Source organism: Paramisgurnus dabryanus, chromosome 24 (assembly GCF_030506205.2).
Source record: "Paramisgurnus dabryanus chromosome 24, PD_genome_1.1, whole genome shotgun sequence".
Classification (NCBI taxonomy): Eukaryota; Metazoa; Chordata; class Actinopteri; order Cypriniformes; family Cobitidae; genus Paramisgurnus; species Paramisgurnus dabryanus.
In genome coordinates this window covers 18,409,540-18,434,379 of record NC_133360.1, presented here as the reverse complement: position 1 = coordinate 18,434,379, position 24,840 = coordinate 18,409,540, and the positions used below count along the sequence as shown (strand labels likewise).

Genomic DNA, 24,840 nt, shown 5'->3' with positions numbered 1-24,840 from the left:
GTAAAAAACGTGGGCGCATAAAAGAAAAAAAAAAGAATCTAGGGCGGAATAAATAACAGTCAGCCGCGTTGTACGTCACTGGCTTGCTCGACTTTATGCTGCGCTGCAGTCGGATGACGTCAAAGTACCGTGAGAGCTCTTCAAGAAATCCTACGGAGTAGTTTAATTTCAACTCGCTCTCGCGGTACTTTGACGTCATCTGTCGGTCAGTTCTTGCAGCCCAGCATGAAGTCAAACACATATAAGTTACACAGAGATTGTTGAATGCGTTATATAATTGGCTACATGTTTTGTCTATCAATATTTTCCATGAAGTCTTTGACTGATGGAGGAACGAGCGAGTGATTGGTAACATCTCTAAAGGACGTCACGTTTTCGACGGCGCTGCTTGGATTATCTATTATACTATCTCCCTATTTTAAATACAAACTTCGAAGGCGGGTTCATGTGTTTAACGGAACGTAAATTACCGGAGTGTAATCTCATATACCCTTATATGTTATGATGCGAAATCTGATGTAAACAATAGACTATATATCTATATTTCACGGATTATACGCATTTGTGGACAAAAATGGTCATTGGATGAAACAGACTGGATTGGACCTGTGATCCCCACAAAGGTAAAAAGTTCTGTTTATTTTTGCATGTTGTCATCCAGACTCCTGTCATAAAATACATATGATGCTAGAACATCTGTATCTCAAACGGCTTTACCGGGGGTATGGCTTAGCTAAATGAGATGTAAATGAATCCTATTGTCTCTTCAGGCAGGGAAAAGTGCTAACTCTTCTTTCTCAATTTTCTCGGCATTCTCTTTCTTGAATGTGTTATATTCAAATGGCCACAACTTCTCCAAAACTTATCAGATTTCCATGTGTTACACATATTTGGAAAGCTTAGAAACTGCACTTTCAGAATCTGTGAATAACCCAAAATGCCCCAGATCAGACTTGCTTCCCTACTTTCAGTGACTGGTCACATATGGTATAGTTTGCAATAGGTTGCTAATATAGAAATCTCTGAACAGTACATAGTATGACAGAGAGACGCAGAGCAGGCTAGTATGACTAGTAGGATTAACCCCACAGACCATTCACACATAGGAACCCCGCATAGGGGACACAATGTGTGCACCTAGCCTAACACAGATTTACAGGGAATACATCTAGTGAGAGGCTAACAGCCGATGCTCCGCAACATCAACCATTAAGGAGTACAAAACAGTTTTTGTGACTTTTGTGACGATTTTGAACTAATTTCCTTCCATAATGTTGCAGTCGTGTAGCACCAAAACGGAGGCTGCAAGCTGACGCACAAGCTGACCTTCGGTGTTCAACTGGTTTGATGTAAGAACCATAGAGGATACTGGCTTGATACGAACACTATAAAATCTAGTAAACGTGTATGTGTCGCCCAGCCCACATCTCTACAAATGTCTGTCATAGAGGAACCTCGAGCCAATGCCCAAGATGATGGCACATTTCTTGTAAAGTGAGCACGTAAATTAAACGGGCATAGAATGTCTTGCTTTTGGTATGCAAGGGATATCGTATCCACAATCCAATGGGACATCCTCTGCTTGGTGACAGCTTTCTCTTTCTGCTGACCACCTTAGACAAAAAGCTGGTCTGAGGTTCTAAAGCTTTGGATTCGGCGGGCCCAAACTGAAGGCACAAACTGTTGACCAAAAATGCATGAAGGTCTCCTACCCTTTTAACATATGCCAACGTGAGGAGTGTTAAAGTTTTCATTGTGAAAAATTTCGTACTCACAGAATGCAGAGGCTTAAAGGGAATGTCCTGTAAGGCTTTCAGCACCACAGACTGGTTCCAAGGAGGAATAGAGGGAGGGTGCAGTGGATTCAGTCACTGGGCACCTCTGAGAAATCTAATGACCAGGTTGTGCTGACGCACAGGTGGTAAGCGGATATTGCCACAGGTGGTTAGCGGAGGCAACAGCCTCCTCTCCAAATGATGCTGGAGATATGAAAGCACGACGCTGATCGGGTATTCTCAGGGGTTTTCTCATTAAGAAGATCAGTCAACAAATAGGTTCCATTTCAGCACATAAGCCTGTCTTATAGATGACGCTAGTGCTGCAGCAATAGTGTTAGATACAGCTTGTGGCAAATCACTTAGAACATCTGCGCCCCATCCAGAGACCACACATGGAGGCTTCAGAGGTCAGAGAACAGGTGCCATAATGTGCCCTCTTTGTGAGAAAGACGATGAGCTAATCATCTAAACGCACACATAGATTCCGGCAAATCATTGGCAATGTGAATAAACAAAAAAATGTCTTTGTGAAAAGGGCTTTAAAGGGGCCAGTTACATTTAGACTTTGTTATCATATAACTTTCTGCACTGCAGGCATTAACTGTCACAGTTCTCCATACATAACGAATGACATGAGGCAAGATTACAAAACTAACAGGACGTTATTCACATAGGACAGCACAGATAACATACAGACGAGATCAGACAAAGAACAGGCACATTAGGGCAGACTATGAAGGATAAATAATAATGACAAACAGCTGTAACTAATGATGAGTGATTAACTAAACACATGTGTGACTAATAAAAACACAAACACAAAGGGGCGGTTTCCCGGACAGGGATTAGACTAGTCCTAGACTTAAACACTTCTAAGAGCTCTCCAAATGGAAAATAACTTGCACTGACATATCTTAAAATACATCAGTGCCCTTTGTTTTACCTCAAAATGCACACAGGTAATGTTTTTAGTAAGGTATGTTTGTTAAAACTAGTTATATTTCCTAATTAAACTAAGGCCTAGTCCGGTATTAAGCTAATCCTGGTCCGGGAAACCGCCCCAAAGAGTATTAATGAACAATGATAAAAACGTCCAAAAAAATACAGTGATGAGAGGTGAGGGAAATGGTCTAAAGTAGGGCCCACAGACCAGACAAGACGAAGTCCCAGAGAGGAGATGCTGGCGGAGGGCGCCAGGGTGATGGAAGTCCTAGTCCCACCCTGGGGACAGACAACGGCGTTGACACTTGAGGGGAGGATCCAGGGCAGGGCCACGCGAGCAGAGAACCTGGGGGGAGCCGAGGATCCGGAGGGACGGGGCGGAGCTGGTGGGTCTCCCGAACGAGACGTAGGAGGGATTCCGGAGCCACGAGGCGGAGCCAGAGTTAGGGAGTCCCAAGGTGACGTCTATGGGAAGAAGGAGCCCAACGAGCCGGAAGGGTGGAGTGAGAGACACAATAGGGAACGAGGAAAACCCTGAGGTGAGGGCGCGACGACGACTGACCAGGGGCAGAAACAGAGGGGTGACCGACACCTGGTGACGTTGCTGTGGGGACGGGAGCTGGCGAAGAGGAGGGAGGAGATACCCGAAGCGAGGCCGCTGTTCCGATGGGCCTGGGAGCAGGGGAGGAGAACTGGAGACACCCCCGAGACAGTGGGCAGAGAGGCACACTTCGGCTCAGACGAACCAGCGCCGATGACGCGCTGAGGATGAGCAGGGGTGTGTCGCTGTGCCCGCTGATGTAGCTTCGGATTGGCTGGTACTTGTAAAGGAGAGAGGAGAGGGAGGCTGGACGGGACCGGCGGCGCTATCGAACAAGGACTAGGCAGGGGTGGGCTAGACGGAACCAGCAGTGACGACAAGGGGTGGGAAAAGTCCAAAGCACAATCCGAGCAGATGTTGAAAACACCAGGGACCGTTATTGGCTCACCCTCAGCGGCAGAGGGGGTTGGACGTCCTCCATGATGTCCCAACAGCTGCTGCGGCGAAACACCGGAAACTCTGTTCACGCAACCTGGTCAATATCCGTCTCCCTGCTCCAAACCGAGTGATGGTTTTAACGAATCCATAATTTAAACTAAAACTAAACAAATTTTTCGGAAACAAAAAAACTCTAGTTTGTAACACGGAGGGAAACACTTACACGCCACAAACGTTTGGTCTAATCTTCTGTCACAGTTCGCCATACATAACAAATGACATGAGGGCAGATTACAAAACTAACACATTAGGGCAGACTATAAAGGATAAATGATAATGACAAACAGCTGTAACTAATGATGAGTGATTAACTAAACACGGGTGTGACTAATAAAAGGTAACAAACACAAAGAGTAAATAATGAACAATGATAAAAACAAACTTAATAGAACCAAAACCCTGACCTTAACAGGCAAAATACTATGTTAATAATCATTCAACAATGTATAATTGTTTTTCAATTGTATTTTTTACATTTGTATTACATATTTAGTATTATTCACAGTAACTTTAATTGCATTTCCATTATATTTTTACATTTGCATTACATATTCAGTATCAGTCACAGTAACTATATGCATTTTAATTATATTTTTACATTTGCATTACATATTCAGTAGGGATGCACCGATACCGATACTGGTATCGGGTATCGGCCTCGATACCACATTTTCTAAAGTACTCGTACTCGTTAAAAGTCCCCCGATACCTGGAATCGATACCATGGTCTGAGAAATGTCTATGTTTGAGCGGCGTGTAAGGGGTTAATGCCTCTTGTGTTGTCCAAAGAGGCAGAGTTTACAACAAACTGGAAAACTAGTCCTTTGTTTTTTTGTTAAATTATATGACTTAAAGGCGCTCTAAGCGAATAATGTGCGACGTCACTTCCTGTTGATGTTTGAACTGTTTTCAAACAGACAGAGCGTAGCTAACTCCTCCCCCTCCCCCTCCCTTCCGTGCTTTCATGAACGCGCCCAACCCCCACCCCCAAATCCTTCTTGTCGTTTATTGGCTGGAATACTTTGTTTTGTTTTGTGATGCTAGGTTTGGCCATTTGTTGATATTGCCGTTTGTGAAGCCTGGGCTGTCTACAGAGATCGCGTTTTTTTACAGTTTGATCAGCGGACAGGCAGCAAGCAGATAGTGAGGAGATGTTTCCGGTAGTAACAAAAAATGTTTTATGGTCTAAAATGCTTCAATTCGCTTAGAGCACCTTTAAGCTGTTACCTGTAAATTAAATCATGTTTTTTTTATTAAGTACTCTGTATCGGTATCGGCAAGTACTGAAATGCAAGTACTCGTACTCGTACTCATACTCCAAAAAAGTGGTATCGGTGCATCCCTAATATTCAGTATCAGTCACATTATCTGTATTTTACGATTTTTGTGTTGTTGGTTTTTTTTTCAAAAAGATTTTGACACATTCAAATTGATGCAAATTCATCTAGATGTAAGGCCTTTGCCTTAGAACACCTACTGTAAAGTGCTTTATGTGTCGTCTGACATTGTGGACCTGGAGATTTAGTGCAGAAAAACTGTTTACAAGAAGCAGTACTAACAGGGATTAAAACAGCTATCTTGCATAGTTTAAAAAGCTCAAAGAAAACTTCTTTATAAGGTTCAAAGAAATAATGCCAGCTCTACTACACTGGAGGGGTTCTGCATGCCACTCTGTATTTTCCTTTCTAAAATTCTTCTGAAATGATGTAGTTCATACCTCAAGTCCTCGATATTAGATTCATACATTCTAGCAAATGGATTTTTCTTTGAGAAACACATCACGTTTGAATGCCAGTCATTATAGAAAAACCTTCTGTTAAGGATTGAGCATCTGATCTAAAACAGGGTAGAAAAGGGTTGTACAAGAACAATATTTTTCACATTCTGAATCTGCCCTCTGACTCATTGTACCGAGTACAGATCTGCTTTACACCACCCAGTGACTGGTGCCACCAAATTTAGGCCCAGCACCACCTCAGGGATAGCTTTGACTGTATCCACAGTGTGCATTGCAGTGGATGTAAAAAGCATGTAAAAAGCATGCTTTGCTTGTTCTTTAATGCGTGCCTGGACACCTGAATGTTTGCCACTCATAACTGAAGCACTGTCATATGCTTGGCCAACTAGGTTGTTTTTGTATTCAAGACCATGACTTTCTAATATGTGTGTGACTTTTGTGTAAAGACACAAAAGTCGATACAGGCAACTTTTCATAGTACTACTATTAGAACCATCCCCACTGGAGAGAAACATAATCGGCGATCCACTTTTATGTTTTTAAATGCTTGTTTTTTGGGGTCGACAGCTTATAAAAAATGTATTACTAACCGGCATGCATTGCTTCAAGTCAGCCGCCGATCGGTCTGCACAGCTCCGCATGAAGTCGAACACACCTATTGTTTTTGTTCCTTGTGGCAGGATCATGACAGCCCCATGTGTTTTGTGTGGTAGCAAATGGCCTTTGTGCTGTGTGCTTCCCTGTCTCGTCTCCTGACCCCGCCCCTTTGTCTGCTTGTTAATTATCCTGTTATTGTTTACTTCATGTCACCTGCAACCTCATCATTTACTCTCCTATTTAGTGCCATTGTGTTTGCTGTCCTGTGTTGGTTCGTTTTGTCTCATGTTATCCCATGTTTCCTGTTTTGTGTTATTTTGCCCCTCGTGGGCCTTTATGTTATTGTTAATAAAGTTTTGTGTTAAACGTCTGCATCTGGGTTCTCCACCTTGTGAATCATGACAGTATGTATACCCTTTTCATGTCAGCAAATAGTTTTCATTTAAATAAATATTCAGAATTAAGTTTTAAGTGCACTTATTACTTTGTCTTTCTATCTTAGCATTTTTCAGTTTTTTATTATTTGCTGATGAGACTGTATTTATTTATTTATTTTACCACCTTAATTTTTACTCTTTGTCATGTCTTTTTGTTGTTATTACTACTGTTATGATTTCTTTGTTTATTTACTGTTAATTTTTTTTATTGCCATCAGGAACTTCTGAAATCCACCTGATATCACAAGCTCATAGCATGCTAACCCCCTGGGGTCCAAACACGCGGCAATCAACTTAAAATACTTAAAATACAATCAACTTAAAATACTCCATCATTAATAATCATACACTTACGTGTTTGACATCATTAAAAACTGTGAAGGGTCTTCTTTAATTTGTTTACATTAACAATAACAACAAATCTTTGTGTTTTTGTCAAATAAAGAAAATAAACAGGGTGCACATTCAGACATTTCTGTCTCCGTCAACTGTCTCTCAAAACACGTTACAAAAATCAATTGAAACTCTGCGAATACTTGTCACACAAACATGATACACATATCCAAAGAAAACCTGAAATGTCTACTTTTAAACAAGCTAATTATAATCAAAAACAAATACTGCCTGTTTATATAATATGCGTTGAAGTAAAGAGAGTACAGTTTTTCCTGGCTGAGCTCATTATCTCAAATGCAATCATGCCCAGAAGTGGTACCCGCTGTTGACATGGTAATGAGAGGACGAGCAGTTCAAACTTTACACGCCACACCGTTTTTTATGAGCGCCGCGTTGTTTACGCGTAGACGCGAGTTCACGCACATGGACGCCATATGCGATGTGTTTTTAAAGTTCATATGCGCTTACAGAAACATGTTAAAAACATGGGCATCTGAAAACAGTCATCTGAAACAGCTTTTTATAAAACTAATCACTTCAGATGTTTCCCTCTCATCAGTACAAAACTATGAAGGGGGAAAACATATTCACACTTTTTGGACATAAAGTTATATGGTAACATGAGCCACATGTTTACAGCTCTGTTGTGTATCAGTTTCTTAGTTTATACAAGTTAAGTTTTTGAATAGGGTTTGTTTCCAAATAAACTGAAAATGTCCCACTGACCTTCATTTCTATTTTGATATATTGTTAACTTCTTTTTTTTAAAACCACGCATAAACATTTTCTCAAAAATACAAACATGTACATACATGTAGCTCATATCATATTGTAGCCCAGTTTGTGCTGAACGCAATGTTATGAGACACTTGCCATTATTATGTTTTAAAGCAATTGAAAAAAGACAAAATGTAAGAGCATGTCAGAACCTCTGACAGTGTCCCAAAATGGTCGGACCCCAGAGGGTTAAAGCTCACGTAACACACGCTGTTTCTGCATTTCTGATGTTAATCTGGAGTACCTATAGAGTAGTATTACATCCTTTATATCTCAGAAGAGTCTTTAGTTTTAAAAGATTTATAAAAGAAAGATTAGCTTTACCGAATCTTTCCGATAACGTACGAAAAAATAGAGGAGTTATACCGAGGGAGGAGCGAGTACGAGTCATGCAACACTATACAACACTTATAACTTATGATTCACTACATGTTCTAGTCATTTATATAATATGCACGTGCCAATTTCCAACATAAGACAGAATTCTTACTTACCGCATGCAACTCATGACCCGGTTGGGAAAATCCAGCGCATCAAACACACACGCAAAACGCCGCTGCTACCCTGGATAATAAACTATATCTATTGTTTTTATAAGGCTGGCATTCTTCTCCTTACATCCAAAAACACACTTCTTCTTTCGTGCCATTGTTGAGTTTTGAAATTAAACAAAGCTTTGTCGCGTGATATGATGTTTGCAAGTTCTAGTGTCTCCCGCTGATTGACAGGGTTTTCCGGGGGAAGTGCCCATATAAAGAAGTGATATGTATAGAAAACCCCTAAAATGTCAGCTGACCCTGTAATTGAAAAAAAAAACGTTCCGAAACTTGTACGAACTCTGGCGAGGTGCATTCAGCACAGAGATACTCTGTAACATGCGACTTTTTCTGCTGTTGTTGGAGACTTTGACGTGAAAGCGCATGTCGTTTACTCTTCTCAACGAGCAGCTGCCGCCGCTTCCGTGGGCTCCACTTCGTCCTAAAGCACTCACAGGCGGCCTAGTCCTCGTGCAGCAGAGCAGTTCTCTCCCAGCTGCAGTCAGGGCAGGAGATGTGGTTAAGAAGGCATAATCGTGCATGCAGGAAGCTAGAGCTGTCTGATCCCGCAATGGCTTACATTTATGGCAGGATGTAAATGTTAAATGGTTTTTGAATAAAAAAAACACTATACACAAATAAATGTATTCAAATGAGCTGAGCAGCAGTACATTCAGAACAGACAAACTGTATGGAGCTGATCGACGTGTTAATGAACTATGTACCTATAAAACAATGTTTTCCATCATTTATCAGCGTATCCACATATGTTTTGAAAGTGGACTGTTTGGACATATAAACATGAACATATACATGTTTTGTTTTGTAAGAACAGGAGCAGATAAACAAACGAGAAATTTTCTTTTTAAACATTCATGTGTATTAAAATTTAATTTGTGACAGTTCAGAGAGAGAAAGAGAAACGTGAAACAGCCAATGTAGCAGAGGTGGGACAAAGTCATTGTTATGCAAGTCACAAGTAAGTCTCAAATCTTTGCTTTCGAGTCCTGAGTCAAGTCGAGTCAAAGATGAGGCATGTCTCAAGTCGAGTCAAAAGTCAAAGCCAACAAGTCTCAAGTCGAGTCCAAAGTCCTACCATTTTAGTTTCGAGTCATTTCAAGTCCTCTTACCACAGAAATAAAATGCGTGCTGTAGACAGATGGAGGGAGGCCCCTATACTGCATTGCAATTGCAAAAGATCAAATTGGACAAAAGTCTGTCAGTCATTTGTGCGCGATAAGCACGCAGAATGATGCCACCATGGCTGAAAACTCGCTCCACTGGAGCACTTGAAGCAGGCACTGCCAAGATTCAGATGGCTACTTGAAAGAGTGAAAGAAGAGTCTTACTGTTTAGTGCCCAGAACAAAAGGGCATTCTGTCCTTCTGCCATGTCAATGTAGTGTGTCACATGACTTGAGTCCACACCTCTGCAATGTAGTAAGAATGCAAATGCAAAGTGATGACGTCCTGTTATGCTAATGATGCGACATTTAGCCACTTTCCAAGCAGGCTTTAATTCATTTCCATTAAAAAAATAGTAAGCAACACTGATCACAAACTCATTTATTTCTATACACAATATAAAATGACTTGTTGCACTGCTTTATAGATGTATTTAACAGCACACACCTGATGGTCCACTTCTATTGGACGCACATGGTTCCTCTGTAGGGGTATCACTCTAAGCCTAAGTCTCTCCCTCTGTCTCACTTTACTCCTCTACAACTGCTTCAAACCCAGTCTCTCCAATGGACAACTTTCCTGATTTCTCTCTCTGCAGGCTCTCTGCTCTCTTCACACCTAAACCATCTGGCTCTGTCTCACTGTCTACCTTATCTTTTCTTTGGAAAAACGAAATGATGTCCTTCTTTCTGTTCATTTCGTTGAGAACTATAGAGCAAAAGCAATGGGGACCAAGAAGCTTATGAATTAATTTACTGTAAAATAACTGACTTGCTAGGTAACTAACTATGTCTAAAAATTTAAGGTTACAACTCGTTTACTGAGTTAAAACACTCAAAGAGTTTGTTGATCATATATTTTATCCCTTTTCAAACTGGACAAAAGAGAACAGCTCTGTGTATTGAAATCACCCGATTGGCTGGTCGTGGGTCGATATGTCAATTGCTTTGCTATCTTGTGCCATCCTGGGAAGCCTGGGATAGATAAGTGTCCATCCGATGCTTGATTCAGAATCTGGGACGAATCAGTAGGGCATCCAGGGATTTCTCACCTACTTTATGAATACTGAGGATTCGGCCATACTACTCAGTTCACGTACTGTTTCTCCTACTATCAGGGGCGGACTGGCCATCTGGCACACCGGGCAGTTTCCCGGTGGGCCGACGTACTTTTTGGGCCGCTACATCTCATACTATCGTTGTCTGCTGAGCAGCTCAGTTAGCGTCTTTTTTTTCTAGACAGACCGGCCCACTGACATTTAAGCAGCAGCCCATTGGTTATTATTTTTGTAATGACATCAAGCTGGCCCAATGACTGCCCAGCCCAGTCATCGTCCTTTTTTTCCTAGATAGACCGGCCCACTCAGCAGCTGCCCATTGGTTATTTTTGATTGACATTAAGCTGGCCCAATCACCGCTTTGGTCTCTGTGCAAGCGAGCATGCGTTGTCGGTCAGTTCAAGTGTCAAAATAGAGAGAGAGAGAAATGGAGAAAACAGGCAAGGGAGGCGCAGATAAACTGCGCGACAAAAGAAACAGGCTCTTTAGCAGACGCTGCAAAATGTGCTAAAATAACAAAACAGGATCTTCAACTCGCGTCGCTGGTGATGATGATGTTGATGATGGTGGTGGTGGTGGCACTGGCAGCTCCAGCACGCAAAGTGTCAGTGATGAGAGGGAGAGAGACGCGGGAGAAGTGAGTGTAACGTTAGTGCCTGCGGTAAGCAGTACTGCTTTCAAAACACATGTTTAGATAGATACCCCTTGATAAAACTGAGTCAAAAACACAAAATTATGGTGATAAAGCTGCAATAAAATAATTGCACTCTTTGCTCTGTGACTACGAGAGTGTATCTGATTCGTAGATTTTTCGTTTATTGTCTGTTTCAAAACGTATCATTTCTCTTCAAGCAAAATCAAACAATCCAGGAGATCTGCTTACAGAAAAAGATATGTGTATTGTATATAACAACACACTTGACAGATAATGTTAAAAATCTCTATTACTGTAATCACACAAGTTTAGTTCAGTGAATGTAGTGAATACTTTCCTGTAAGTACTGCAAGTAATAATCCGTTTTCAATATTACTGTAAGCAGGACTTGTATTTTGTAAAAAGTCAGAAATTCAATGGCAAATTTTGCCAACTGCATATAGCTTGTTTTAGGATTCATAAGTGTGGATTACTAAACTAAACTAAACTAAACTAAACTAAACTAAACTAAACTAAACTAAACTAAACTAAACTAAACTAAACTAAACTAAACTAATAAATAACATGTTCTAGAAGTGTTTGTTGTGTCAACTCGCACTCTGTTCTGCTATTAATTGGGTTTAGTGCTTTTATGGAATTGGAGTTGCTATTGCTATACATATTTAAAGGCGTGCAAAGATTGGTGGTATTTGTAATTGTACACTGCAAAAAATTATTTTCAAGAAAAAAATTCTTAGTATTTTTGTCTTGTTTTCAGTATAAAATATCTAAAAATTCTTAAAATAAGATGTTTTTTCTTAATGAGCAAAATGACCCAAGAAAATAAGTCTAGTTTTTACACCCAAAATTTTTAATTTAAGTGATTTTGTGCATAAAACAAGCAAAAACATCTGCCAATGGGGTAAGTATGGGGAATTTTTTTGCATTTAGTGTTTAAGAAAAATGTTCAAGATTATTTGTTTACCCCATTGGCAGATTTTTTTTGCTTGTTTTATGCACAAAATCACTTAAATTTGATATTTTGGTCTAAAAACTAGACTTATTTTCTTGGGTAATTTTTATCAAGAAAAAGCATCTTAATTTAAGAATTTTTAGATATTTTTACTGAAAACAAGACAAAAATACTAAGATTTTTTTTCTTGAAAATCATTTTTTGCAGTGTAGTGTGGGCCGGTTTGGGCCAAAATGCCAGGGCTGAATTTTTGTCCCAGTCCAGCCCTGCCTACTATATAGTAGGTAAGTAGGCGGTTTCGGACAATATACGTACCTCTGAATCTCGCGAGAAATACTCCCAAATCCAGGTAATTCTCGCCTGACCATTTATGTATACTGAGGTTTTGGACATTCGTCTATTGATTTTTGCCCACTATATTTTATGGTAGTATGCGGTTTTGGACGCAGCCACGTTCTACGATACTGTTGTGTTCCGCTTTGAGCGGTCCCTCTAGAAAATGTGAGGGTTCAATTTCTGTAACGCATTGCCACTGTTTAATAACGGATGTAAAAAAACAACAATCGCAAAAAACAGTTTTGTAAAAATTATTTTACAGCCCACATTAAGCCCTTAGACCCCCCCCCCCCTCATTTGACAAATTTGTGAATTCATATTACTTCTGACCAACATCTAATTTACTTTTGGATTGCTTTCTGTGCATTTGACAATTCATAAAATTTTGGTAAAAATACTTTTATTTGCGGATCATAATCTGATAAGCAACAATTATCACCCCTGTTGAAATATAATTTGAAGTCAATGTTTTTGTTTTGTTAATTATTATCATATGTATCTGTTCCCCTAAATATGAAAGAAACAGCAAGGTAATGGAAGCTATTAGCTGGAATGCATGCCTTTGTTTTCATAGGGCATATTGACCATTTGTTATCTACTCAAAGGGGGATGATCTGGGATGCGTTTACACAGACCCCATCCTGCCGTAATGGTTATCTGATCAAAGGGGGATGATCAGAAATGCGTTTACAGCTGTCCTTTCTTGCCTGACTGTAACCTCTCTTTCATGTTTATATTGTAATCTAAAGGCATTGTTTCCATCTGAAGGGACTGCCCCCTTCGAATGGCTTTAAATGTAATTCATTTATACCCAAAGTCAGACTTGGTTACTGCAGCTCCCCGAGCTCTCTTCTCTGATTCCAAGAACGCTTTCTGCAATAAAGACTACTGCTCGAGGAAATCCAAGTCTCCTGGTCCAACAGATGGTGCCGTGACCCGGATAGAGATTCTCATTTCACCAAATATCTACAAACATCACTCCAGACTGATTTTTCAGCTCAACTTTGATTTGGTGAGTGTCACTCTATCAAAAGAACCTCTACAGACCAGTACATGTGTTTGTGTTAACAAACAGCTGCAGGGTTCTGTTAACAAATGTTGGTTTACCCTCTGTTTAGGCAGGGAAGATTAGCATAATGTGCTAATATTTGTGTTATCCTCTGGTTATCAGAGAAGAAGTTTAGTTATCCTCTGTTTAGGCAGAGAAGAATTTGGTTATCCTCTCCTTGGTCAGAGAAGAAGCTTGGTGTGTCTTTTGTGTATCAGAGAAGGCTACAGATGAATAAAAGCAAATAGCTCATCCAGAATTTGGGCTATCCTCTAATTTGTGGGAGAGATTAACAACAGTGTTTGTCTATTAAAAGAAATCCACTTTAAGGAAATAATGGTTAAAAGGCATCCTAGACTGATTCCCACAACTGAGAAAGGTGGACTTGCAACCCCTTTATGGTCAGACAATGAGTTTAGCTCAATCCTGAATAATCACATGGATTCTATTGTGTCAGAATCAGTTAGACAGAATCTAACACAGAAATTTGGTATTGATCCAGATAGGACGTGGACTCTTGAAGAGTGTAAGAAAGTTTTGGGGGCCTGTGTTAGAAAGAACAACACAAAAGGCATTATCTACTGTTACAGAGAATACAGTTTGGATTTAGCTGCAAAGCAAACTGAGTGTATTGCAATACTAGAGAAGAAAATTCAAGATTTGTGTTCTCATGCTATCTCTCCTAATGAGAAGATAGGCCATGACATGTCTTCACTAGAAGACAATCAGAAACAACACTCAGATGTTCATCCTGACTTACAGTCTGTTAGACAGGAACATAGTGTTTGTGTTAATCACAGAAATAATACAATTGACAAAGCATGTGATGCAGTTAAGGTGTGTGGAGCAAGGAAAAAGGCTCAAAGTGAAAATGTTGGAACTGCATTTCCTTCAATGTCAGTAGTCCAGATACAAGATGTAGCTCCAGAAACAATAGATAGAGTTGCTGAGAGTTTGCCATCCGCACATGCTAATTTTTCTGAGTTCAGAGGAGCACTGTCCAGAAAAATCCGTTTGTATGACTTGTCTTTAGCTAACATACTGCAGCTTATGTCACAAATTTTGTCTGAATCAGAATTCAGTACTTTTGAAACTGCTGTTAAAAGTTATGAGTTACAGGATGCAAATAAAGATGGGTTAAGAGAAGGAGTGTTAGCCATACTGAAGGACATTGTTGGACCAAAGGTTGATTGGACTAAGATCACTAGTTGTGTGCAAAGAAAAATGAAACTGTGAGTGAATACACAGAAAGGTTTTGTCAGTCAGCTGCAGCATACAGTGGGATAGCAAATAATCCTGATGATGTATTAAATGATAAAGGACCACTAGTCCGCTCATGGTTTGATGGTCTTTTATCTGAATACAGAAATGCTCTGCCCTTCCTAGACCTAACATGGTCTTATGCAACTCTGAGAGGCAATTTGGACAGATTAACCACTTGGGAACGAGATTCTGATGTTAAGACAAATGTCAAAATAGCAGCAGCATTGCTGAATAAGGCTAACAAAGAAAGTGGGCCAAATAAATGTTTTAGGAGAGAAATCAAATGTCACTACTGCGGGAAGCAAGGGCATTATTTAAAAGAGTGTAGGAGAGGCAAAAAGATACTTGGAGAAATTAACAGTGTTTCTCAGCTCTTACAGAGCCTGCTTACAATACTGAAGCAGCCCCTCCCCTCTACACCTAATCTGTGGGGCAACTTGCTAAGGGTCTAATCATTATGGCTTTGAGAGATTATTGTTGTATTAAATTTTACAAGGATGAAATCTGGATGACATCTATATGACTGATGTTTCTTAAGAGGATTTTTTTTGTTGTTGTTGTTTAAGAATTTATTTTACAGTTTAAAAGGGGGATTGAGTTTATTTAGAATTTAAGATGTTGATAGCTCCTATGTTGACAGGGACAGACTAGGACACATGGACCAGTGAGGAGCCCAGGGCAGAACCGAATGCAATAAGCGTCGGGGGCCAAACCCTGTGGTGAAGATTCCCTCATAGCTTTTCCCCTCATGTAGTTCATCCTCACCTCACCTGGTCCTTAGGTGTCAAACTAAAACAGACTAGGGTAAAAAAAAAATCTATACGATCACAATGATGTTAAGGCTATACAATCACAAGGAAGTTAAAATGATATAATAACAAGGATATTTTAAACATAAAATGTAGTATGAGAGTACTGCTCTTTCGTGTCTTTCTTTTGTGTTGCAGATACTGGACATGACAGTGACACCCTGGTGTGAATCACCCTGGAAAGCTATCAGTGTGGACAAAAGAGTCATTTCGCGAAGAATTTGGAGTGTCAAAAATCTACATACTGCAACATCTGAAACGACTATTAGCAGCAAAACACAACGCATCTACATTCAAGGACTGCAGAACTTTCAGTATACAGTTTTGGTTCCAGAAAAAAAAACAGAATCATGATATTCTGTACCAATTCACAGACGCCAAATTTAACTGTAACTTCCAATGTTACAAGACTAGAAGATGGGACATTATGTTAACCAACATATGTCAAAGAATGGACTTATGAAGGTTTAGAATTAAATTATGTGAGAGTTATTTAGAACTCTCAAAGGGGGAATTGTTGAAATATAATTTGAAGTCAATGTTTTTGTTTTGTTAATTATTATCATATGTATCTGTTCACCTAAATATGAAAGAAACAGCAAGGTAATGGAAGCTATTAGCTGGAATGCATGCCTTTGTTTTCATAGGGCATATTGACCATTTGTTATCTACTCAAAGGGGGATGATCTGGGATGCGTTTACACAGACCCCATCCTGCCGTAATGGTTATCTGATCAAAGGGGGATGATCAGGAATGCGTTTACAGCTGTCCTTTCTTGCCTGACTGTAACCTCTCTTTCATGTTTATATTGTAATCTAAAGGCATTGTTTCCATCTGAAGGGACTGCCCCCTTCGAATGGCTTTAAATGTAATGCATTTATACCCAAAGTCAGACTTGGTTACTGCAGCTCCCCGAGCTCTCTGCTCTGATTCCAAGAACGCTTTCTGCAATAAAGACTACTGCTCGAGGAAATCCAAGTCTCCTGGTCTTCGCTAAAAAAAGTTTCCAACACCCCATATTAACACACTGTTGGTTTCCCAACTAAACAAAGGCTGGCTGGTTTTTATTCTTTTCATTGTAGGTAAATTCAGTAGTTTTTTGTCTTAGTAGAAGAATTTCACTACAACAATGTTTTATGGTTATTCCAAATCACATTTGAAAACTTGACTGTAACCATTAACTACTATATGTAAAATTGTCACAGTATGAATTTTTTCACAGATATTTAGGACAGCAGTTATTTATGTCTACCCTCCATTTGTTTAAGTCTTACCAGTTTCTGGGTGAGGCCTGGCGGGGCCCAGTCATAGGTGATGGTGTTGAAAGTTGGGTCTTTACGGGAAACAATTGGATTGGTAATGATCATGCGGTTGCGTTTGTAGACCCTCAGGCCATCTCCTCCTTTAACCTTTGTTGTGAGATAAGCATAGTGGGACTCAGCAAGCAATCTCCCTATCATGTGGTCATCTTCTATGTCAGAGCTGTCCATGTGCTCTTCCTGGCTGCAGTGGCACTCTATGCAGGCTTTTCTGAAACATGAGGTTATAGTGAATTATGCAGTGCTATACCTTACATAAATGAGTGGTAGCAGATGACTTGCTTTACTCTTATGGAGTTTATTAAAATAGATTGATGTTGTAAGACCAACATTAAACATTGACTTCCTGTGAGAAACAACATATGAAAGCTTTCTGTGTAAGTTCACAAACTTATACCTGGTATTAAGATGCATTTTGGTTGATTGGATCGCAAGTGGTCAAGAGAGACACATTCACATTTTTACCTGGTATTTTAGTCCGTCTCTTTTGTTCACTTTCGACCGCTTTGGTTGTGATTACTTTGAGGGGAAGGTCTGTCGGCAAGTACATCTGCTTTCTTTAAATGCGAGCGGGGGAAATTATGGATTTAAATTGACACAAACTAATATTATGTAAGAATAAGCTTGTGTTGTTAGTAAACATGCTGCAAAACGTTTTGTACATGTACAGTAGGGATGGGTCCCGCGAAACTGACGTTTCGACACTGTGTCGAGATCCCGAAGCGTAAATGTTTCGAAACACTGCTCCGAAATGTGATTCGAAACACCCATGTCACGTGATGAAGTGATTCGAAACACCAAGCGGTGCATTTCACAAGTATTTAGAAAGGTGGCGTACCTGTCGAATCTGCTTCGAATCTTAAACTGACAGGGTAGGAAACAAAACTGACAATACCTCATAGATGCGTTTTTGGCAAGATCAAATACTATAAATTACTGAAAAGAAGTAATTTTTCCTCATAGGTATGTAACACTTAGGCTACTTACAAAAAATGCATGTCAGCAATGGTCCCTTGTGTGAGAATGTTTTCAAAGGCTGGAGAAATTATATGTAAAAAAGTAGCTGGTTGAGTTTATCAACACAGAACAATTTATATATTTGAATAAAGATCTTTACATGTAAACAATGTGGCATATTATGGCTTGGTATATTTTATGAATCTCTTATTATTTATTTGGTATATCTCTATTCTATTTTTTTTTCATTAAATAGACCCGAATAGCCTATAGTTATCGACAATTGTGAGCCTAAAAGCTCATGTAGTTGTCAAACAGATGTTAAAACAACAACAAAACTATTTTATTATGATGACGTAGCACATACATTTCCCAGGTTCGATCCTAAGATCTACGAATGAGAGTCGAGAGCACTATCCACTCTCCCATTGTATCACTTGTGTGTCAATCAAACAACATGTGGGATACAATTTGTCAGGGCTCGTCTAAAATCTTGTCAAGGCTGCTTCATGTAAAGACATGCAAACGATCGCTAGGTGTCACTGTGGAGGCGGTTTCGGATTGATGTTTCGAAGCCTCGAAACATACGGCACAATTGATTCAACTGTTTCAGTGTTTCACGAAGCCTCGCTCTGCCCACCACTAATGTACAGTGAGTGTTTTCACCCTGCTATTTTGCAAGTTCTCCCACTTAGAAATCATGGAGGGGTCTGAAATTGTCATCGTAGGTGCATGTCCACTGTCAGAGACATAATATAAAAAAAATCCAGAAATCACAATGTATGATTTTTTAACTATTTATTTGTATTATACAGCTGCAAATAAGTATTTGATCACCTGTCTATCAGCTAGAATTCTGACACTCAAAGACCTGTTAGTCTGCCTTTAAAATGTCCACCTCCACTCCATTTATTATCCTAAATTAGATGCACCTGTTTGAGGTCGTTAGCTGAATAAAGACACCTGTCCACACCATACAATCAGTAAGAATCCAACTACTTTTGGATCCAACTACAGCAAACACAAGCAGCGGACTCCGACATAGTATTAATTTCTGTCCATTTAAACTCGTCATTACTCCCGCTCGCGTTTAAATGTCAAGATGCAAAGTAATGACAGGAATGTTCATCTGACAGGAAGTTTAGTTTTATCAGGTAAGTGCGTATACTAGGGCTGGGATAAACGATTATTTTTTAAACGATTAATCTAGCGATTCTTTTTTTCGATGCATCGATTAATCTAACGATTCATTTTATCAGTCCGATTCGACTTCGATTCGATTCTCGATTATCTCCCCATTAATTAACTAATAGCAATTTATACATGTTGATTTACATTTCTGAATGTAAACATTTCAATATATGTTGATTGCTCTTGAAATCTCAAAATAAAAAAAGACTATACAAGTGCAAAAGAATGCATTCTTAGTCAGAGGTAGCATTTCATAAAGCGTTTTGCAGCTCATTCTGTGCTGTTTACTAACAGTATAAAAATCTCAAGTTCAAATGACTTTATTTTGCATGCATTTATGAGCAAAACCTCTTCAATGTGCCTTTTGATGGTCACACAGTGTAATTTTTATAACTTGATTTGTTTAATCCACATTGTTTTCGTGCTGTTCTAGTCCATGTAATGACAGATATAAACACTATGGAAGTAAATCTGTGCCGTTGGGTTTTGAATTCTAATTCTTAGCACTGAATTTTTTTACATCAAATTTTTAACACCGAATTTTATTTTGCATCTAAATCAGACTTTGAATTTTAAAAGCCATCGAATATCTAGCACTGTTTTTTTTGCCTATGACATTTTTTTAAATGTTTTAAAAAAATTCAGTGTAAAAAAATTCAATGTCTAAAAAAATTCAATGAAAAAAAATTCAATGTGTTTTAAAAGATTCAGTGTAAAAACATTCAATGTTTCAAAAGATTTGGTGTAAAAAATTCAATGTCTCAAAAAATTCAGTGCAAAATAATTCAACGTCTCAAAAAATTCAGTGTAAAAATATTCAGAGTCAACATCCGGGGAAGCAAGGAGAAGCAATCGATCCCTGTATCAAATCATTCAACATCCAGCCAATCATTTACGCTCCATTGGTCACGTGACACCGAAACGGGAAGTGGGTGAAGTTTAGGCAAAGGGTTTATTTGCATTAACATACGAACACATTTTTCACATCTGGCAGATCGTATCATCAGTTTATCAGGACACAGTCCGTTATTTATCAACATCAAAGTGGCTTCTGTATCTGGATGTGTGATCGATCCCGTGGGGGGAGACGCGCTGGATGAATAGCTGTCAATCACAATGGCTACAACTGGCTTTAACCATATGATTTAGGGTTGTCGCGGTAACCGCACTCCCGTATTGTACAGTTCTACTGAGAAGCAAACAGCAGAGAATAACTAGCAACCCTAATAACCGTGATTCACCTTTTTAGCTTTATATTTTAAGCTTTAAAGGTTTTATCTTTGCTTATTAATATTTGCAGCGTCCGCACCGCGTACTTTACCTGAACTCGACTTTCACCCACATGCTTTTTACCAACAAAATTAATGTGAAACATGAGGATGACAATCTCGACTTCACTGTTTTAGTCTGCCTTAATAACGTGCTTTAGGCTCTGTCTGAACTTATACGTTTTTGTTCTGTAGCCTACTTTGTTCACTCACATATTTCTATATCAACAATAAACTGTTGTTACCTTTGTTTCCTGATTAGTTTAATATGATTTAAATAAAAGAGCTAACAATTTCCTAAATTTCCTGTTCATGTCTTCCTCTAGTCTAGTGTGTAAGAAGTGAAGTAATGTAATTTACAAACACATTTAGGTATAAGAAACTTACTTTGCATAAAACCAACACTGAGCAAATGTATTTGGTCAATTTTATTATGGTTAGTACGTGTTTAACCTAAAACGTGTTAAATGAGATAGAAACTGCTGACTGACCAACATTCACATAATGACCCATGGATATGTCGCCATGGAAACTCAAACATTAAAACGATCCATTAAATTCTGCTACTAAATATTAAATTAAATCTCTACATTAATAGTTGGAACATATTAAACATATGCCTGAATAACTTAAAAATACGACCAGGAGTGTTAAAATGCGCTCCATTACCTAACCTCCTTTATTTTTGACAGCTGTCAGGGAGAAGATTAATGATAGTTAGCGGTGTTTTGTGTGACGTTGACCTGTAAATGCAGATTCCATGGCTGGATTGAGTGAGATCCGTCCTCGGCTGCGTTTGTGATCGGAATGTTATCCGTTCTTGCGCCACACATCAAGATGGATAAATAAAACACAACGAAAATTCTTCTGTGTATTTTGTTTAATGATTTGCCTAAAGCGCCATCACATTCAAAGCCCTGTGTTCTTAGTTTATATGTATGAGATTTTTAATGTTTGAATTAAAAGAAATTCCAAAACATTTTCCCGCAATCTTTTTAACACTTTAGGGTCAGTAAAATGTTGTATGATTTGTTGTTAAAAATCTGTTCAATGATTGGTTAAAGCCTACGCGACTGCCGCTCACGAAAAGATAAAGGGCGTATTCCAATAGCATACTATCCCTATGCCATATTCCCTTCGAAGATCAGAACACTTGATGTATAAACTCTAGAGAAAGTTGCACAATTGTCTCATGGTGTGGTCAATTCAAATAGACTTGGCGAATAGAGCAATGAAAAACGCACATCAGTTTCTCTTTATTTGGATCGACTGTGTGACATCCCCTTCCTGAAGTGCCCTTCAAGGGCGCTAAAACGCCATTTGGAATTCACCCCGTTTTCAGCATGAACTTGACTGCCGCGTCCCATCTCAAAGGCCGATAAAACAGCTGGAGTACTAATAAAAACATCAGTAAATTAATAGGTTTCAGCAATTCTTCTGAAGAAATGTTACCATATCTTTCTCTGGAAAAATAAGCTGCCTTCAAAGCAAGTGTAATTGCGGATTCATGCGCTTCTAATCTAATTTTTCAAATTGTTTTTTTAAATCATAATGTAAAAATAACACGGAGACTTACGTTCTTACATAGATGTGTTGTATTTTTATTATTAGGGAAATACAGGTAAGGATTTTTTCACCTTCTGAACTAAACAAACCGCATATTTTTATAGGAAATAGCCTATATTTAGCAAAGACGTTCATCTGTAGATCACTTTTGCTTTTAAAGTCAGATTATTAAATATTTAAATTTCTTGAATTAAAATAGTTTTTTAAAATGTTTCTTTATTATTATTATGAACGAAAAACTTAAAACCAATAAAATAGTACAACAAGTTCAGACAAACTCGCTAAAACAGCTTGTTTATTAATAAAACAAATTCGATGGATGGTATGCGTTCTAACACAAATAAATGAAAGACATAATTTTCCATTACTACGACTGCTTAGTGTTTGTTTATTATTATTTTATTATAACAGAACAACAATAAATTACTAAAATGACTCACTTATATAAAGGAGAAGGTTTAACAAAAACGAATAAATGGAAAATATTTTACCTGCCTTATACATCTAAAGATCCTTAGATTTATTTAAAATAAGCAAACCAATCATTTGTTTAATCAATATAAAACTACAACAATATAAACCATGGACAAACTCGCAAAAGTAAGATAAAGAAATTCAATTTAAATCCTGTCTATTCTATTCATATTTGTGGAGCAATATAAGCTTGAAAGTATCTTGAAATAAATCGATATACAAAAGCATTTTAACACTGCTTGTATTTTTAAGTTATTCAGGCATATGTTTAATATGTTCCAACTATTAATGTAGAGATTTAATATTTAGTAGCAGAATTTAATGGATCGTTTTAATGTTTGAGTTTCCATGGCGACATATCAAGGGCCATTATGTGAATGTTGCGCTGGTCAGTCAGCAGTTTCTATCTCATTTAGAGCCCTGCATTTCAGCCCGAGCCCGACGGGGCCCGACCTGTTTACGCCCTTCGGGTCGGGTTTCGGGCCAATTTTAACATCACAGCAGATACGCGGGCCGGACCTCGGGCTTATTTAGACTTCTCCATCTTTTTATAGTTTTCAATTTAATTAAAATAATCTTTTGACAGACATTTATGATTGCAAAACAAACATTGGAAGACGTTTAACCTACCGCATGAGTCCGCTACGCACAGCCACACATTTACAATGCAGCTGTTTTAACAGCGTATTTAAACAGCAGGACCTTCAGCGCACCAGGAAAAATTATAAATGGAGTACTAGATTAAAACCTTGGATACTGTATATAATCTATGCAGACAGCATCCAAGACATAATCTATTAAAGACTTCTCCCTGTATTAATTTCGTGTAAGAAGGCTGTGTCTTTATTTCTTGTTTGTGTATGGATCGACTTTTTTCTTAGTTTAACTGTTGGATGGATACATGAATAGCCATGTTCTGTGGTAAGTCCTTACATTAAAAAAAATGTATATGCAAAAGCGAAGTTGTAAGATAAGGTAGCATGCATGTTTATTCTGCTCTGTTTCATGTTTATTTAGTTTCGTTTTGTATAGCCCTTTTTAATTTTTTATTTCTGCACCCGTTGCAACTGCGAGCAGCAGAGCAACCTGCCTTCGCTTTTTAAAAATAGTGTGTGTTGATAATAAACGTTTAAACTAACATTGTGATGTGCTGAAAATATTTATTTTATATAGTTGTTATTATAGGCAAGTGAAGTGTTGATTTGAGAGGATCAATTCATCAAACATGTCGTCAACTTGCTGTCGGCCGCTAACACTTGGTTATCATAAAACACTTTAACAAACAAAAATGCTCTAAAATGTAAATAAAAAAGAAATATAACTATTTTGCCATTTAAAACAAAACTGAACTGCTTTAATTGCTGCAAGAGTACAGCTGTACAAGCTGTGTAAGGAGTTATTTGGATTTCTTTTGCAAAATCTATACGGAATTTTGCTGAATGATTTAAAATGTTTTAAAATGATCCGAGAGAATGTGCGCTGTGAATATTACAAAACAATAAAATATTTTATAACTATATTATACATTTTATTAAAGGATTACCATGAATTAAACTGGACCAACATGAACCAACAGATAATGGATAATGTGCTGTCACAACCATAGTTTTATAATAATATACATATATTACTGTCTACAGTGTAAGAGTAAAAAGAAAAGGCTTCTCATAATGAATGTAGCGTATATAGCAAGATAATTTCATCAGTTTATATATATATATATATATATATATATATATATATATATATATATATATATATATATATATTTATCTTGTAAACGGAATTGAAATAATAAATAATTGTCGCGTCATGTAGCAAGAGAGACGATAGAGATCTCATTAACTTCTCCGCAGAAAGTTTTATTTCAAATTCAAGTTTTACATATTAAATAGGCTATTAAAAAGACATCTACAGACATCTACTCACAAACACACGCGATGCAGTGACTATATATCTGCGGACACAGATTCCTAATGGGGAGAATTAAAAAGTTCGACTCGGGTCAGATATAACAAATACATTTGCTCAGTGTTGGTTTTATGCAAAGTAAGTTTCTTATACCTAAATGTGTTTGTAAATTACATTACTTCACTTCTTACACACTAGACTAGAGGGAGACATGAACAGGAAATTTAGGAAATTGTTAGCTCTTTTATTTAAATCATATTAAACTTATCAGGAAACAAAGGTAACAACAGTTTATTGTTGATATAGAAATATGTGAGTGAACAAAGTAGGCTACAGAACAAAAACGTATAAGTTCAGACAGAGCCTAAAGCACGTTATTAAGGCAGACTAAAACAGTGAAGTCGGGATTGTCATCCTCATGTTTCACATTAATTTTGTTGGTAAAAAGCATGTGGGTGAAAGTCGAGTTCAGGTAAAGTACGCGGTGCGGACGCTGCAAATATTAATAAGCAAAGATAAAACCTTTAAAGCTTAAAATATAAAGCTAAAAAGGTGAATCACGGTTATTAGGGTTGCTAGTTATTCTCTGCTGTTTGCTTCTCAGTAGAA

The 24,840-nt window shown here is 38.2% G+C and overlaps 1 protein-coding gene across 2 annotated transcripts in view; it reads right to left on the bottom strand.

Moving 5' to 3' along the window:
- The window catches only part of lmcd1 (LIM and cysteine-rich domains 1), a 158,394-nt gene that overhangs the window by 65,348 nt on the left and 68,206 nt on the right, over positions 1–24,840 (bottom strand). For both annotated transcript variants that reach the window (XM_065259357.1, XM_065259355.1), the window contains one exon: positions 16,820–17,075. In XM_065259357.1, the coding sequence (XP_065115429.1) occupies positions 16,820–17,075 (256 nt within the window). The remainder of the gene's footprint in view (positions 1–16,819; positions 17,076–24,840) is intronic.